This window comes from Anopheles cruzii, chromosome 3 (assembly GCF_943734635.1).
Source record: "Anopheles cruzii chromosome 3, idAnoCruzAS_RS32_06, whole genome shotgun sequence".
Taxonomy (NCBI): Eukaryota; Metazoa; Arthropoda; class Insecta; order Diptera; family Culicidae; genus Anopheles; species Anopheles cruzii.
The window spans coordinates 19,301,548-19,315,597 of record NC_069145.1 but is presented as its reverse complement, the minus strand read 5'-3'; the positions used below and the strand labels follow the sequence as shown (position 1 = coordinate 19,315,597).

The 14,050-nt window shown below is 50.7% G+C and overlaps 3 protein-coding genes across 6 annotated transcripts; 2 read left to right on the top strand and 1 right to left on the bottom strand.

Moving 5' to 3' along the window:
* Nucleotides 1-9,131: 9,131 nt before the first annotated feature.
* Nucleotides 9,132-10,384, bottom strand: LOC128272805 (protein archease-like). 4 transcript variants are annotated; one of them, XM_053010683.1, is made up of 4 exons: nucleotides 10,248-10,384; nucleotides 9,716-9,789; nucleotides 9,615-9,639; nucleotides 9,132-9,535 (listed from the first exon to the last, which is right to left on the bottom strand). In XM_053010683.1, the coding sequence occupies exons 2-4, from the start codon at nucleotides 9,768-9,770 to the stop codon at nucleotides 9,142-9,144; spliced, it is 474 nt and encodes a 157-aa protein (XP_052866643.1). In that variant the 5' UTR covers nucleotides 9,771-9,789; nucleotides 10,248-10,384; the 3' UTR covers nucleotides 9,132-9,141. The 4 variants fall into 4 exon arrangements, with proteins under 4 accessions (XP_052866643.1, XP_052866644.1, XP_052866645.1 ...); XM_053010684.1 differs by having other exon boundaries at nucleotides 10,231-10,376; XM_053010685.1 differs by having other exon boundaries at nucleotides 10,259-10,355.
* An 89-nt stretch (nucleotides 10,385-10,473) lies between these two features.
* On the top strand, nucleotides 10,474-11,567 carry LOC128272670 (protein SYS1 homolog). The gene is made up of 2 exons (XM_053010532.1): nucleotides 10,474-10,873; nucleotides 10,937-11,567. Exons 1-2 carry the CDS (start codon nucleotides 10,703-10,705, stop codon nucleotides 11,252-11,254), a joined length of 489 nt encoding a protein of 162 aa, XP_052866492.1. The 5' UTR covers nucleotides 10,474-10,702; the 3' UTR covers nucleotides 11,255-11,567.
* Nucleotides 11,568-12,533: 966 nt separating this feature from the next.
* On the top strand, nucleotides 12,534-14,050 carry LOC128270001 (organic solute transporter alpha-like protein). Its single transcript, XM_053007403.1, has 7 exons — nucleotides 12,534-12,615; nucleotides 12,684-12,835; nucleotides 12,924-13,141; nucleotides 13,204-13,300; nucleotides 13,366-13,491; nucleotides 13,578-13,704; nucleotides 13,776-14,050. Exons 1-7 carry the CDS (start codon nucleotides 12,534-12,536, stop codon nucleotides 13,901-13,903), a joined length of 930 nt encoding a protein of 309 aa, XP_052863363.1. The 3' UTR covers nucleotides 13,904-14,050.

The following is a 14,050-nucleotide window of genomic DNA, read 5'->3' as shown; positions in this document are numbered from 1 at the left end:
AGCATGCCATGCTTCGCACACATAAAGTGACGCGCTATAGTTCCGGCGGTACGCACGATGGCGAGACGAAGAGATTTAAAGTCCCCCCAAATAATGTAGCCACCGCATTATTAAATACCCAGCCCCGACGTCAGTGCTGGTGCCGTTTCGACCATCACAAATGTGACGAAACACGCTCTCGTTACGCACCGCAGGCACACACTCTGCTCGCGCCCATCGCCCCGCGCGTAAACACTCACTTTCGCGCACACACACCGCACCGAACGCCGGCAGGCCGCGAGGGACCGTGTGTATAGTGTGCGGCATAAGTTCACGGTGTACACATACAGTGGGCCAGTTCTGGCCTCGGAAGCGTAGTGGTGTGAGCAATGGGGATCGCTACAAATAAAAAAGAAGTACCCACTGTCACGGCTACACCTAGTAGTTTTCTTTTTCGTTCAAGCTTTTGCCTCTCTTCAATATAGTGTGTGGCCTGTGACGATGACGAAAGCTAAAACCATTCCGCCTGGGACACGTCAGATGGGGGGGCGAGGGTTGAAAGGGCTTAGGCCCCCCACAAAATCCACGGAACGGGGGTTGGTGGAGAATGTAAAATAATATCACTGAAACTAAATCCTTCCTATGGGCTTAGGACACGGTGCCCGCACCCCAGCGCCGGGTAGGGATGATATTAAAAATCACAGCAGCGTTCCCATTGGAGATGATGACCGAGCGACACACCGATTGATGGGCCACCGCGCACAGCACAGCACACAATGGCACCGCATTACGGGGCCGCCTCTCTCGCACGAACCGGCGTTTCCCAATCCGGAGGATCCAGATATGACCGAAGGGTCGTTCGAAAAAGGACGAACACTCATGCATACAGGGTAATGAGAGCAAAGGCCCACTTTGAGCGACATCCGAAACCATCCCACGGAGATCCCGGGGGTTGCCCTAGGAGAACACACGGCCAAAGTAATCGTAAGGATATTTGAGAAAATTAACTAAAGCAAATATCAAAAAAAAATCCCGGGGGAAGAGAAGCCGATCGGAAAGGGTGGTGGTGACCGCCGTCCCCGGCAGCTATGCGTGCCGCTCGGCGGCGCTGATACACACACACACACACTGACACGGAGCCAATCACACCCCTAGCGAGCGATGCGTTCTCGCTCTCAGGGGCTGACTGAGTGTGCGTTGCGACTGCACATTCTGATGCACCCTCCTGCACAGCAGCAGAGGCTTGTCCTCCGCCACGCAAGTCCCCGAGAATGCAATCGGATCGTCTGCCGGTACCCCGCCCCGGGTGGGGAGAAAATGATGCCCCCCAACTGGCATGAATACTGTGTGTGTGTGTGTGTCTGTGTCTGTTGCTCCCAACGTACCTCGCCGATGATCCGAGCAAGGTGTACCACCCAACGCGCGTCCAGTGGTCCTGCAAAACCAAAGCCCACCACAAGCAACGATGAAAGCTTCCTTTCGATAGCAAACCCCAGATGGGCCGCTGGGGGCTCTAGTAGAGGTGGCGGGAGAACGCCCTCTCCTATCATCGCCCCATTTTACGCTACTCACACGTTATTTCCCGATAGTGCCGGGTAGTCGGTGTTCCCCGCCCTGGTGGTCCCCTCTGGTGTTTTGCTCCTCCAGACTGACTGTGCGGGGCACACACAATCTAACCAGATCAGTAGCAGACACACGCACGCGAAATGGCGATGATGATGATGGCCGGAAGTGTTATCAATTATCACATCTTTCGTTCGGTCGTCGACCGGAAAGCTGCATTCGCTCCCAGTAATCTTCTATCGCCGAAACTCCGGAATGCGATGCAACCGGCAAGAACCGGAGAACAACAGCACTATGCTGCGCTGTAGATTATTTGCTGGGTGAGCTCGTTGAAGGCATCTGTCACTTTCACGGGTGACATTTCGAGCTTCAATCGGGATTGTCAGCAGCCGAAGTGGCAGCAGCAACAGCAGCAGAACAAGAGCCGTGTGTCCGTCCGCGGTGCGTTTGCCTTGCCACACACCAAATGGAGAACGCAATTGGATTTAGCACGACCACATGCTGTGCCCTGAGGAGCGGCACACGCGGCCACGAATGACACAAATCTCTTCTGCGTTCGTGCCGGAAGCCGAGGGGGGCGAGAACACCACGCATCCGCCGCCGCCACTGTCAACAGAACGCACCCGCCGAATGCCGGGAGCCAGTGGACCCTTCGTTCGCCCTTAGCACGACGAGCAACGTTTCACGCGTTGACCACTTCCAAGGCACCTCTGTTCGTCCTACAAATTGATGAAACTATCTGCGGCCGGTCACTGCGCGGTTCTGCAGTCCAAGTTTGGTTAGTCCTTCACCAAATCATACATTTTCCCGAATCACACCCCACCTTTTTGCACTGTTGTCTGCACTGTGACGTTTTTCGCTTTCGCTGGTGGTCACTTTCTCGTGGGGGGCACCTTCCGGCGGAACAACGTGCTCACACACATGCACCCGGGAGAAACAATGATGGTGGGCGCGAGCAGCAGCAAAAATTTCTGCCCCGTCTGCCCGATAAGTCTATCGAAAGTTAAGTGTGCTGACACGACCGCGCGGCACTCGCCCGTGATACACGCGTCGCCTTGGCCTTCGCCGACTCTGGGTGTCGTGCGACCCAGTGAGCAAAATTGAGTGACCGACGCTCTTCTCACTATGGAAAATCAAGGTACCATCCGGTTACCATCGGGTTACCGACGGGTTACCATCGGGTTACCAATGTAATTTCTCCATTAGAACTCCCTTGTGAGATGGCCCAAAAACCCCGATGGCAGAAATTGGTAACCCGATTTTTTTCTCGAGCGTGCCCCTTGTCGTCTCCCTCTCTCATATGTGCCCTCTCCCTCTTTCTTTCTCTCGTATCCCCTGTCGGTTCCCGAAGTGAAAATGCTTCGTGTCGGTTTGGACATGCGCAGTGCCATTTATTTCTCGCTTTTGTGTGTTCGCTTTTTCGTTCACTCTGCCGTTCGCCGTCCTGCTTCAGTGCATTGATGTAAACGCCGTGGTGTAAACGCCGATGACGCCGTAAATGCCGGTGCCGCCGTAAATGCCGGTGCCGCCGTGTTAATTCCAGTCGATCGCTACTTAGTTTGATCAGCTTGAGGTAGAGATCTGAAACGAGCAGAGTGAAAACTTGTCAACATTATTTGAACACTACTGAACACTGTCCAATAAACTTACCTGTATTATTTCAATCAGGATCACACATGATGGAATGCACTTGAACTTGGTAGAAACTTGCAACTTGATCAACGCACCTACACACACTATACAAAATAGACAGAGTTCGACTTTGCCGCGACTCGAAAATTCGGTTAAGTCCCCGACGGAATGCTTTATGCGACTGCCGGTGTGCTTCGCGAGCCGCTCGGGACTGTGTGTCGCTCTGTCCCTTTTTTTCTATTCCTTTTCCTTTCTTTCATTCGTTCGTCTTCCACTTGCTCGCGGTCGCTTCGCGTCTCGGCCCTTCCGCCCTTCCCTCTCCAGGTAATTTAAACCCACAAGCTCGCGCGTGAAACTCCCTCCTCTCGTGGTTTCCTCCGCTCTTTTCCGCCGCTGCCCACGAGCGGACCCTCATGAGCCGGCCTGCTCACTGCAGCGAGCGTCGCGCCCGCCCCCTCTCGTCTTCGCCGCAGGCAGAGGGGCGTTCGAGCTCACTCGTTTCAGCCTTCCTCGTCCCCTCCTCAGGCGGAGGGGTACCTCGGTCACTCAAAATTGTTCACTGGGGAGGCACACACAGGACGATCCAACACGGTGGCGGTCGCTAGCTGTTTCGGTTGCGGCCCTACCGTGCTGCTGCTGCTGCTATCTCGTTTGCACCGTTTCGCAAGAGTGTCCGGGAGCGCGCATGTTGTCCTCTTCCTGCTCGTTGCTGCTGGTTTGTCTGTTACTGTTGCTGATGTCGCACCACACACTGTCTTTCTCACGGCTGCGAGCTCTCTCACGGCTGCGAGCTCTCTCTCGCGCCTCGCGCTCACTCACCAACGCAATGGGAACCCGCGAGCTGGGGCCCGTTTCTCTGGGGCTCTGCGCTGTTGTTGCTTCTTCTGCGGTCGGTTTATTGCTGCTGCTCATCATCAAGCGAGTCTCAGCAGCGAAAATGTTGCCATGTTGCGGCCTTTCATCACTACTGCTGCTGTGCCCGGCCCGTTCGCGCTCTCAACGGCGGCGGCCGCCAGTGGTGGTGTGTTGGTTGCAACACCTTCAGTGCGTGCCTCGTGTGTTGGTATAAAACACGCTAAACTTGCACCGTCGACCAACGACGCGCGGCCCCGCCGTCAAATTCGCCGTGTTTTGTCGACTTTTTCCAATCGTCTTCCACTCACTGTCAGTTGGATTGTGTCCGCTTACGCCGAATAAAACTGTCTCGTCTAGGGTGCAAATAGCACGACGGTAGCAAAACTCCAAAAATATAGCTACCAACCCATCCTAACCAAAACTAGTGCGAGTTTTCCCTTCAGGCCATCATCCATAGCGTGGCGCGCGGCAAGCGAAGGGCCGCGGTCTCGGGTGGAATAGGAACAACGCACCGTTGCACTCGGGAAACCCTGCGTGCCGCTGCAGCAAGCAAGAAATTAACGTGACTTTTACCTTCTCTCCCAGTTCCTTGACTTCCCCCTTTTTTTTCGTTGTACCGAGTCTTGGCCGATTGTGCATTTCCTTCTTAGGGTCCTTGTAGCGTTTGCGCCTATGTGCTCTCGACCGAGCAATGTGCTCTAGGCTGCGCCCTGCCGAAGGGATAAGACGTTATAGTTACGCATTGTTGCATTAATGCAAAAGAAGAAGGGCAACCACCGTTACCGTTGGGCGAAAGGGACCAATGAAAAGCAGGCAGCAGATGTGCTCGGCTTGTCCCTGCCCTTCCCTCCCTTGCACGCTATCGCTTCCTCCACCACGTGGACGTTCATTACAAATGGAGCAGATGAAGGACTAGAAAGAATCAACGAAAAAAAAAAAACGCACACGGAGCGGAATTGCAATTGCATTGCGTACTCTTTCCGGTGTGGCTCTGTCTGGCCTGTACACGCACAGCGCGTAGCCAATTTCATGCGCTTGACCATCCCTGCGTCCTAACAGCGATTGCAGATTGCGACACCGTCGTCACCGGGTGACCTTGCCTTGCACATTGTGACATAACGATTTACGATCACTAATTGAGCACCGAAGAAATCAGAGGCCATTTGTTTTGTAGACAGATGCGCCAAAACCTTGGCACAGTTAAGACGCGACCGATTCTACTGTACTTACTTGGCTGCTTTCTGCAGTATTTGCAAAATCTGTAAGAAAAAGACAATAGTTTACGTTCAGTAAATCTCGTAATCTACGTTACGATTAATTACACAAAAAATAATTTTATAAAATTACTATCATGGCCACATCTAGATTGAGACACGCCAAACAAATCGGAACAACGGTTTTATTTTTGAATCCTTAACTACGAGCTGCCGCTGGGGGGATTCGATGATCGATTTGTGTACAACAGCAGCTAGTGTTGTTGTTTCGTAGCCCCAGGTACGCAACAACTGTCAAACTCTCTCGCTCTCGATGTTGGCTGGCGCGTCTGCAGACACACACACACAGGCACGCACGAAACGGCGCGTCCTGTGTGCACGGTTGAGTGAGTTGGGCTGTCAAAAACCGCGGACCGATTGCACTCACACCACCCGGCAGCGACAGCACAACATATGGCAATGACAACAAAAGCAAACGGCCGTCCCCCTTTCTCCTCAACGCCACATACCCCGCACGAGCCCCTTTCAAATTGCCATCCCTGCGTACGACGGCAACGCACTGCAACAACACGCTCGCGCTCTCTGTCGCTCGCATGCCACCAGCTCAGCGGTGAGTGCGCGGTTCGCAACGTCATGCTTTGCATGGAGCCAGCGCGCGTGCGAGAGAAAAAGAGAGAGAGCATCGAATAACTGCTCTCTCATCCGCGGACTCTCCGCGTTTGTGTATCAATCGATCGTCATCTGTTCCATTCAAACGGCCCGTAGAACCGCAACCGCGGCGAATAACCGTGTTGGTTCGCCCCGCGTTCCGAGCCTATTACAGCATACATATGTACAAATACACATTATTCTCCGATCGCTTCGTCTCGTTCGCGTGGAGTGCGTTAGGACCCGCGCTTGGATCCATTTTCTGCGTGAGCTGCGAGACGAAAGAAGGGGGCCGCGAGCAATCGGCGCGCGCGCGCGGGCCACACGAAGCCCACACGCATTTTTCCGAATCTCTCTGTGCACGGATGTAGATCCTCGACCGGCGCGGGGTGCGGCCATTAGGCGATTTTTCGCTAAAAATAAATCGGGCAAATTAAATTGTAAAGAAAACAACTGCTTCTAGTTCCGCCGTGTTATGCGTCTTCGGGCTGGAATTGTGGCTTCGAAAGGATTGGCACGCTATCTGTCCCTCGTTGGCGACAGCAAAATATGCGGCCATGAGCAGTTTTGATTGATTGGAGTCGGCCTAGTCCACTCCGTATGCAAGGTGAACACAGGCGATCCAGGTTCACACCCCCCGATCGACGGTAGAATAGCCCGCACGCAAGAGCAATAACCAGGAACCAATCCTGGCTTGTGGTGCTACATATTTGAGGAATCCCTTCGTGGCGCCCCAGCGCGAGTTGACCATTTCCTAGGGATCGGATATTCACCAATACTTTCTCACAGCGCTTACGGCGCGTAAGGCAAACAGGAAAAAAACTAAGGGAACCGGCGCACAGCGTAAAAAGGGACGGCAGCGCTTGGGCCCGCAAGAAAGGCACACACCAGCGAAGCGAAGTGTACGTAAAAGTCCCTCTTGCCAGAAGTCGCGTTACAGTAGGGAAGTGGCAACATTTTCGTATGTTAAATAGAAGCCTCCGGTTTGCTCCGGAGCAAACACAGGCATCGCCACCGCCGCTGCGCTGCCACACGCAAACATTCAAGCGCGAGGTGTTGTGTGTAGCATAAACGCGTCAGAGGGCTGTGGCTGCTGTTGTGTGCTGGAAAGCCAAGCCAGCAGGCCACAGGAACAGGAACAGCACTGCTCTCATATGATCGGATCCCGGAGGGAACACACCATTCAAGCACGCACACACTGCAATCGTTTCGCAGCGCGATACGCACATACGCGGGGAAGCTCTCAGGGAAAAGACCTCATCACCGTCATCATCATCATCATCATCATCATCGGGTTCACTTTCTTACCTACTTCGCAGACCCCTGCGCAAGGAGGGTTATTCTATGGCTCGCAACAACCGTGACCCGCCGCTCCTCGCTCCTTTTGAGCGTCCCGGGTTCCGTTGGAAAGATGGTTTTAAACGCGTCAAGCGCCGGGCGGCCTAAGGATAGCATACAGGACTCCCGAGTTCCTTCTTTCTCGGGTTATGTTGCTGCTGCTGCTGCGGTCACTGTCCTTTACTCGCCGCTCGGTCAATCTTTTTCGCTCAAGACACGCGCGTCTAACCGAAACGAGGAACAAGGATGCAATGGACCAACGCTTAATAAGAAACGGCCGGCCATTATGCCACCAACATCCGCTTAGCAATGTTTCGCTGCGTGGTAGTGCGCACCGATTGATCGGTCGTGTAAATTTAGGAAAACACGACACCCCGGCCAGTGACTAACGTCCGGCATGAGTGTAGTTCCGTTTATCTACGTGCGGCCTTTTTCTTAGGCAGGCCCCTCCGACCGACAAGTGGAGACGGCAGTTTTTATTCTTTTCTTCGTGATCCCCCGATGAGCGAATTCTTTCTACGTCGCGAAATATGCAAAGTTCGCTCAGTTGCCCCTAATGAGAAAAAGAGAGAGAGAGAGGCACCGGCTTTCTGTGTGGGGTCGCACGAAACCGACCACTGACGGGCGGAATAGCACGGGGTTTTCGCATTGACGGTAGCTGAAATGGCATTGAATGGCTGGGCAAGAAAAGTAAAGCAATAGAACCGTACCGTCCGGCCCGTGTGTTGTCCAGCGCGTGTGCCGGGCGAGGTCCACACCGCCGCTTCGGAGAAGGATTGCTTCCACGCGCTGCCTTTTGCACCGTTGGCACTTCCGCGATTTGATAGCTCGTTTCAGATCTCGCACAAGAGAGTGAAGTGCCGTTCGCTACTGCGCCGCATCGGCATACCACGGCACCATGTTGATTCGGCGGATTTTACTTTTCGTTTTCTCACGACCAGACACACGCACGGCGCGGCCCAGCTCGGGGATTCGCTCGAGTCCAAATTCTTTTGGGCCCCACACTCACTGCGCGGGAGCTTATGCCGCCATCATTGTCCTCGTCGGCCTCGACCGGGGAGCGCCATTATCGGCGGTGCCCTCGTAGGCGGCGATGAGCCAGTTGGCACTTGTGCTGACTCCCCCAAAAATGTCCCCGTGGAAACTTTGTGACGGCACAAAAGGCGTGAAACGCAGCCGACCGTTGGGGGGCGAAGGCCTTTACACACTTTGACGTCCCGGAATGGAACGGAACCACACCGATATTCACGATTTGCACCACCACCACACGATGATCGAGGAGACTTTTTTCTTCTTTCCTTCACACTACGGCGCAACAGAGACAGCGGCGGGATGGGGAACGCAGGGCGAAAAGAGAAGGAGATAGAGGAACAGGAAACCAAGGGCAGTATGTGGAGGGGGTTTGCGGGCGAAGGTGGGCTCGCGCACTAACTATGTCACGAACTATGCAGCGTTAATGTCGCGGTCCTGGCTCGAAGAACGTCTTTCCTTTTCGGCGGTATTCCGCGCTTTGTAAGCTCGGGGGCCTCATCTGACACAACCCCTGGACACGGATACCGCACACACGCACACCCTGCTACATACGGGGCCGGTACACGCATACCACCACCTGAAACTTGCGAACGCAAAACTGCATTCACCACCACTAACGCGGCGACGAGATGCACTAACCGACTCGCTCTCGCGGTATACGAAAGTTCTGCTCAATTTTTCGATAGTGAGACGATGTTTCTCACTTCTCTCGCACGCACACATACAAGACGCACGCGACGTCGTGTCAGCTGTCAAACTTACTTTGTTGCACGGGTTTTTGAACTCTTTTTCAATATTGTTACAACCTGTTTCCTGGTTACAACTTAATTTACACTAATTACGCGATAGGAATTTCCTTTTTGCTCCTATTTTTATTGTTTCAAATGTCGATGATAACAAACACTTCATCCTTGGCGTGCTCGGGTCGTTGGTAGATTTGCATCGCCGAGTACGTTATTGCTTTCACCTCTGTCCCTTGCGGGTGCTTCTGAAGATCAAACTCCTCCCCGTAGCAGTTGCACTCGATAACGAACGACTCCAGATCGAATATGGTGATGTGCAGCTTCTTGCAAATCAGAAACGGTTCAGCGGAGAAAACGAACAGCAGCTCGTCCAGAAAGCGAAACAACAGATTTTCCAAATCATCCGTCGGTTCGGTTGTGATTTGATAACACTTTTTTATCTCCACAGTGGGTAGCTCGGTCATGTATCCGAACATTGCCATCCCGCACTGCTCAAACGCTTCCTTTAGGTTGTCCCCCCAAGCATGCAGTCTGTGGAAAAGCGAGGGGCAACGAGACAGATTAGCAGTATGATTTACGCCTAGCGAGAGATTGCCGCCTGTCTACGTACTGTACATCTGCCGTGTGATCGAGATCTAATTATTGGAGGTGAAAGGTTTTAATTAGTCGTCTTTTTTAACCACGATAGAGCCTTTTTTTCTGGGTACTTACACTCATACTTTATTTCAGGTATCACGAATTCCGTCGTTTCGAGGGGTACTTCCATGATCACGTTGTATTTTGACCTGCAACGATGAGCGAGCAAAAAATTTCGATTAATTATCACGTTTCGCACGGACGATTTCCATGAGGCTAAACGAATATTGTGACGTCATTTATTTGTGATTGTGACAATTATTTGTGATGAATTTGCAAAAATGAGTGTTAAGCCGGTCCACACGTTACCACTTCACTGATACTTTGGACTGTGCAACCGCATCGCCACAAACCAATCGTAACGTGTGCACAACGAAGTTGCACCGACTTTAGTCGTTTTAGAAAATTAAAGCAGGCGAGCAGGCTGCTTTAATTTTGTAAAACTGCGGCGATGGCCAACAACGACAAAAGTCGGTGCAATTTCGCTGTCCACACGTTACGATTTGTCTGTGCGATGCGATTGCACAGACTAAAGTAGGACTCAAATCGTAACGTGTGGACCGGGTTCTAGACTAAGGAGCGTCACTTACTGTAGCGTTTAACGTACCCCTTGCAAACCTGCAGAATCCACTTTTCTATGAAGCACAAGTACTGCGAAAAGAATCGTTGAATCCGCAACTACAATTGGAAGCAACTACAATCGGCACAAGCATTGTGGTAAACAGAAACAATCTCACGTGTCGTTCAATGTTTACATTCCGTGCACGGTTTGACAGCTGTCAGAAGCGTCACTGGAAACAACACACAACACTAAACGTCAGTGGAAAGGAAAACAACAAACGCGACTTTCTTTTCGATTTCTCATTGCAAGATGTTGCAAGATTGCAAGATTTCTCATTGCAAGGCTGCCGATGTGCATTGTGTCGTCATTTAATTTGCGTGTCGTTTACCGTACGTGTGAAGAGGTAATCGGAGCCGTGGTTATTCTCCCGGGAGGTGAATGTGTGAGCTTCCCTGTCGGTGCTACAGGCTCCGCCCGCGTGCAGGACCATCCGGGACAAGATGAAGAAACTCACCGGAACGTTCCGCAACACACAATGGGACCCGTACCTGCTGATCACGCAAATCATCGCGATGCAGTCGCTGCTGTACGTGAGCCTTGCCTCGATCATGTATGTGATGGACTTTTTTGCCGAAGCCAACCACACACTGGATCATATTTTTGAGTATCACGTAAGTCGAAACCGATCCCCGTTGCTATGCGCGCCTAACGCCTAACGATCGCTTTCTTCGTAGGAAATACACGTTACCGATCTCGGTGGGCGATTGGTTATTGTAGCATTCATACTCAACTCCCTAGTCGGTGCCGGGTTGCTGTGGTTTGTAGTGCGGCGCACGAAACTCTGCCTGGACTTCAGCTTTACCTTCCACTTCACCCACCTGGTGATCTGCTGGTGGTACAACGAGGCCTTCCCGTCGACCATTGGTTGGTGGATGCTGAATGCCGTCTGCACGGCCCTAATGTGCGTCTGCAGCGAGTTCCTCTGTCTCAAGACGGAACTGAAGGAGATTCCGGTCGGCTACACGGCACTAAACCAAAAGGTGGATCTATGAAATGAAACCGAGCAACCGGTCAGGCATCCACCGTCGTCACAGGGTATTTTGAGGTTTCGGAGAGGGGGATGGTGATGTTTTTCCCGATTTCGATGTTCCAATGAGGCGCGCGTCTGATTAAGCTTCCGACCGGACGCTTCCAACGACACGCCCGGATGAATCCTGTTATTTTGTTGTGTACACACTTCAAGCTTTATAGGTAGAAAACAAAAACTATGTGTAAGAGTATGTTTTAATTTATTGTGTTTTTTACGAAAACTAAAAAAGCACATCCACGAGCGGCAGTGACCTGTAACATGTGAGCTAAATAAAAAAAATACTAATGACAGAATAAGTAAATTCGTAGCACTTTCGTCTTAATGCTCTCTTTTGTCCGAAGTACTGCCCCAAGGAGGTGTTTTGGGGCTTTGGGAATTAGGAATTCCTCTAATCTAGAGGTCTAAGGAGACTGTACTATTTCGGAAACCGGGAAACTTCTGTTTTACGCCTGATGTGAACCGCCGTGAGCCAAAATCTTGATAACCGTAGCCGCAACGCGAATGAAGTCGTCAAATATGTAGACTTTGAATTGGCTTGTACACCATTTAGCACTTTGGCCGACGATCACAGTCGAAGATTTTTCCCGACCTTTAAAAGGGGTAGACCATCGATCATCTACATGTAAACTTTCGCAGTCGATCGCGCGAAACAGTCGAGGTATCCGACCGTTCAACAGAGTAAAAATCTGGTTCAAGAAGCATACACTAAGTTAATAGCCGACAAAATCGATAGTCACACAATACATTTTTTATGAAAAAAAAAGAAATCTACTCGGTTCAAAAGTTTGCGAGGTACGATAGAAAACATGAGAGTACAATAAAGTATCTGAATATGTGACCTTTTCAATTAACTCCTGTGGCAAACGGCAAGACTAGGCGAAATAATTGGTGCGAATTGAACTGTGTTTAATCGGTCTCCTTGGTGGCAGAAGGTGGATAAGCGTCTCTACACGCATTCGGTCGTTTGGTAAACAATAATTAGGTCATCTATTTGATCGTCGATTCGCTAGCCAACGATACACACGTTTCCGCGTAAATTTCTTATCCGAGGATTTAAATTTTTATTGCCCAACGATTCACAGCAGCACTATCTATTCACACTATCAGCATCCAAACGCATCCGTACTCTGTAGATAAAGCAATTTGTGCCAACGAGTTATAGTGATTCGACACGTTGTCTGAGCCGTAGGTCTCGTTTCTCGGTACTAAACAGAATCAAGGATCTCCGCAAGAGCGGCAATATGACTTCAAACGAATCGTCTGTAGCGGTCGAGTACATTGACTGCCGAAATTATGTACCACCCCTCACATTTTACTACAAAGGTGAGTTTAAAGAACCCCTCACGTCCTGATGTGGCCATTTGATTTAAATCAAGTTCACATCATTTTAGCATACGCGCTACCCCTAAGCATATCACTGGCCGTTGCGTGCCTCATCTGGCTATGGGTTACAATTGTGTTTGTGCGAGTGATCCGACTCATCAGAAAGCACACCGAAAAAAATCAAGTAATGGCGCTAATAATTGCCAATACAGTCTACTTCGTAAGTTGCACCACGAGATTTGTGGTGGGCCATCTGTGGCGGACCATCTGTGGCGGTGAAAACAGGTTTCGATCTCGTATACTTGCAGGTTTTGGTCACGTTTAACGTATTGGCGCTTCTGCTGCCGTCGGTGGCCGTTATTTGCGATATCGTGCCTTTCGTCGTGTTCTGTTGGTGTATTTTGGTGTTTTTCCGATACCTAAAGCTAGAGGTTGGCGGAGATACCGTCATTATGGGGCTATACGAAACGAAAGAGATAATCCCACCGACGGTGTGTCCTTGCTTTAGGTTCATCTATAATAAAAAGTAAGTTTCGTGCGTGTTTTCGGCGATGCGAAATTAATTAATTTTATCCCACGTCGTTCCAGACGACAGCTTACAGCGATCCGCTTTGGTATAATGCAGCTTCCGGTCTGGTGCAGTGTGGTATCCTCCATTCAGCTCCTCATTTTCACCTTCAATAAAGTGTGTCGAAGAATGATAACCTTATCAAAATGACTATCTTACCTACAATTCTTTTTCACTTGCAGGACTTATTTTTCGACGTGTTCTACATCATTCTACCGTTCATCATCTTGTCGATCGTGTTCTACGTTGGAGCCTCGGCTTCGTTCATCAAAACGGTTGGCCCTCTCTTCCCAGGCAATCCAATTTTTGTAAGTCTCCCAAACCAATCGAGGTTTGCCATCGGGTGCGAGGATCTTAAAAATATTGGCGGTTTTGTTTTCTGATCATTCAACAGAAACGCTTCTTTCTGCTACAACTGGTTCTCATCATAACCAAACCGCAGGTCATCATTCTGGAGATTATCTACAATTTGATTACCTTCGAGTGTACGGAAGCCGGCGAGCCGAAGGTGTACATGAACAGTAAGGACAGTGCAGACAAATTGTCCACATCCATTAAGCCCACCTAACGCGAATCCTTTTCTCCGTTTCAGTGGCTAAGCAACTACTTATCCTTGTTGAAATCGCGATCGTGACTGTCTTTTCGTACAAATTTTACACCACCGAGCAACCGACACGCGAGGAAAAGGTTGGAACCAAAAATCCTGCGTTCGAGATGTAAACGGGTTTATTGAGTCGCTATGCTTAAATCGCCCTAGTATTTATATCCTTTTTCTGATTGTTAATTCATATCAATTAGAAAAAAAATTAGCAATAGTGCAATGCATTGCAATGATCAGAGTTCCATTGTGAGAAGCGTATTTAAGGT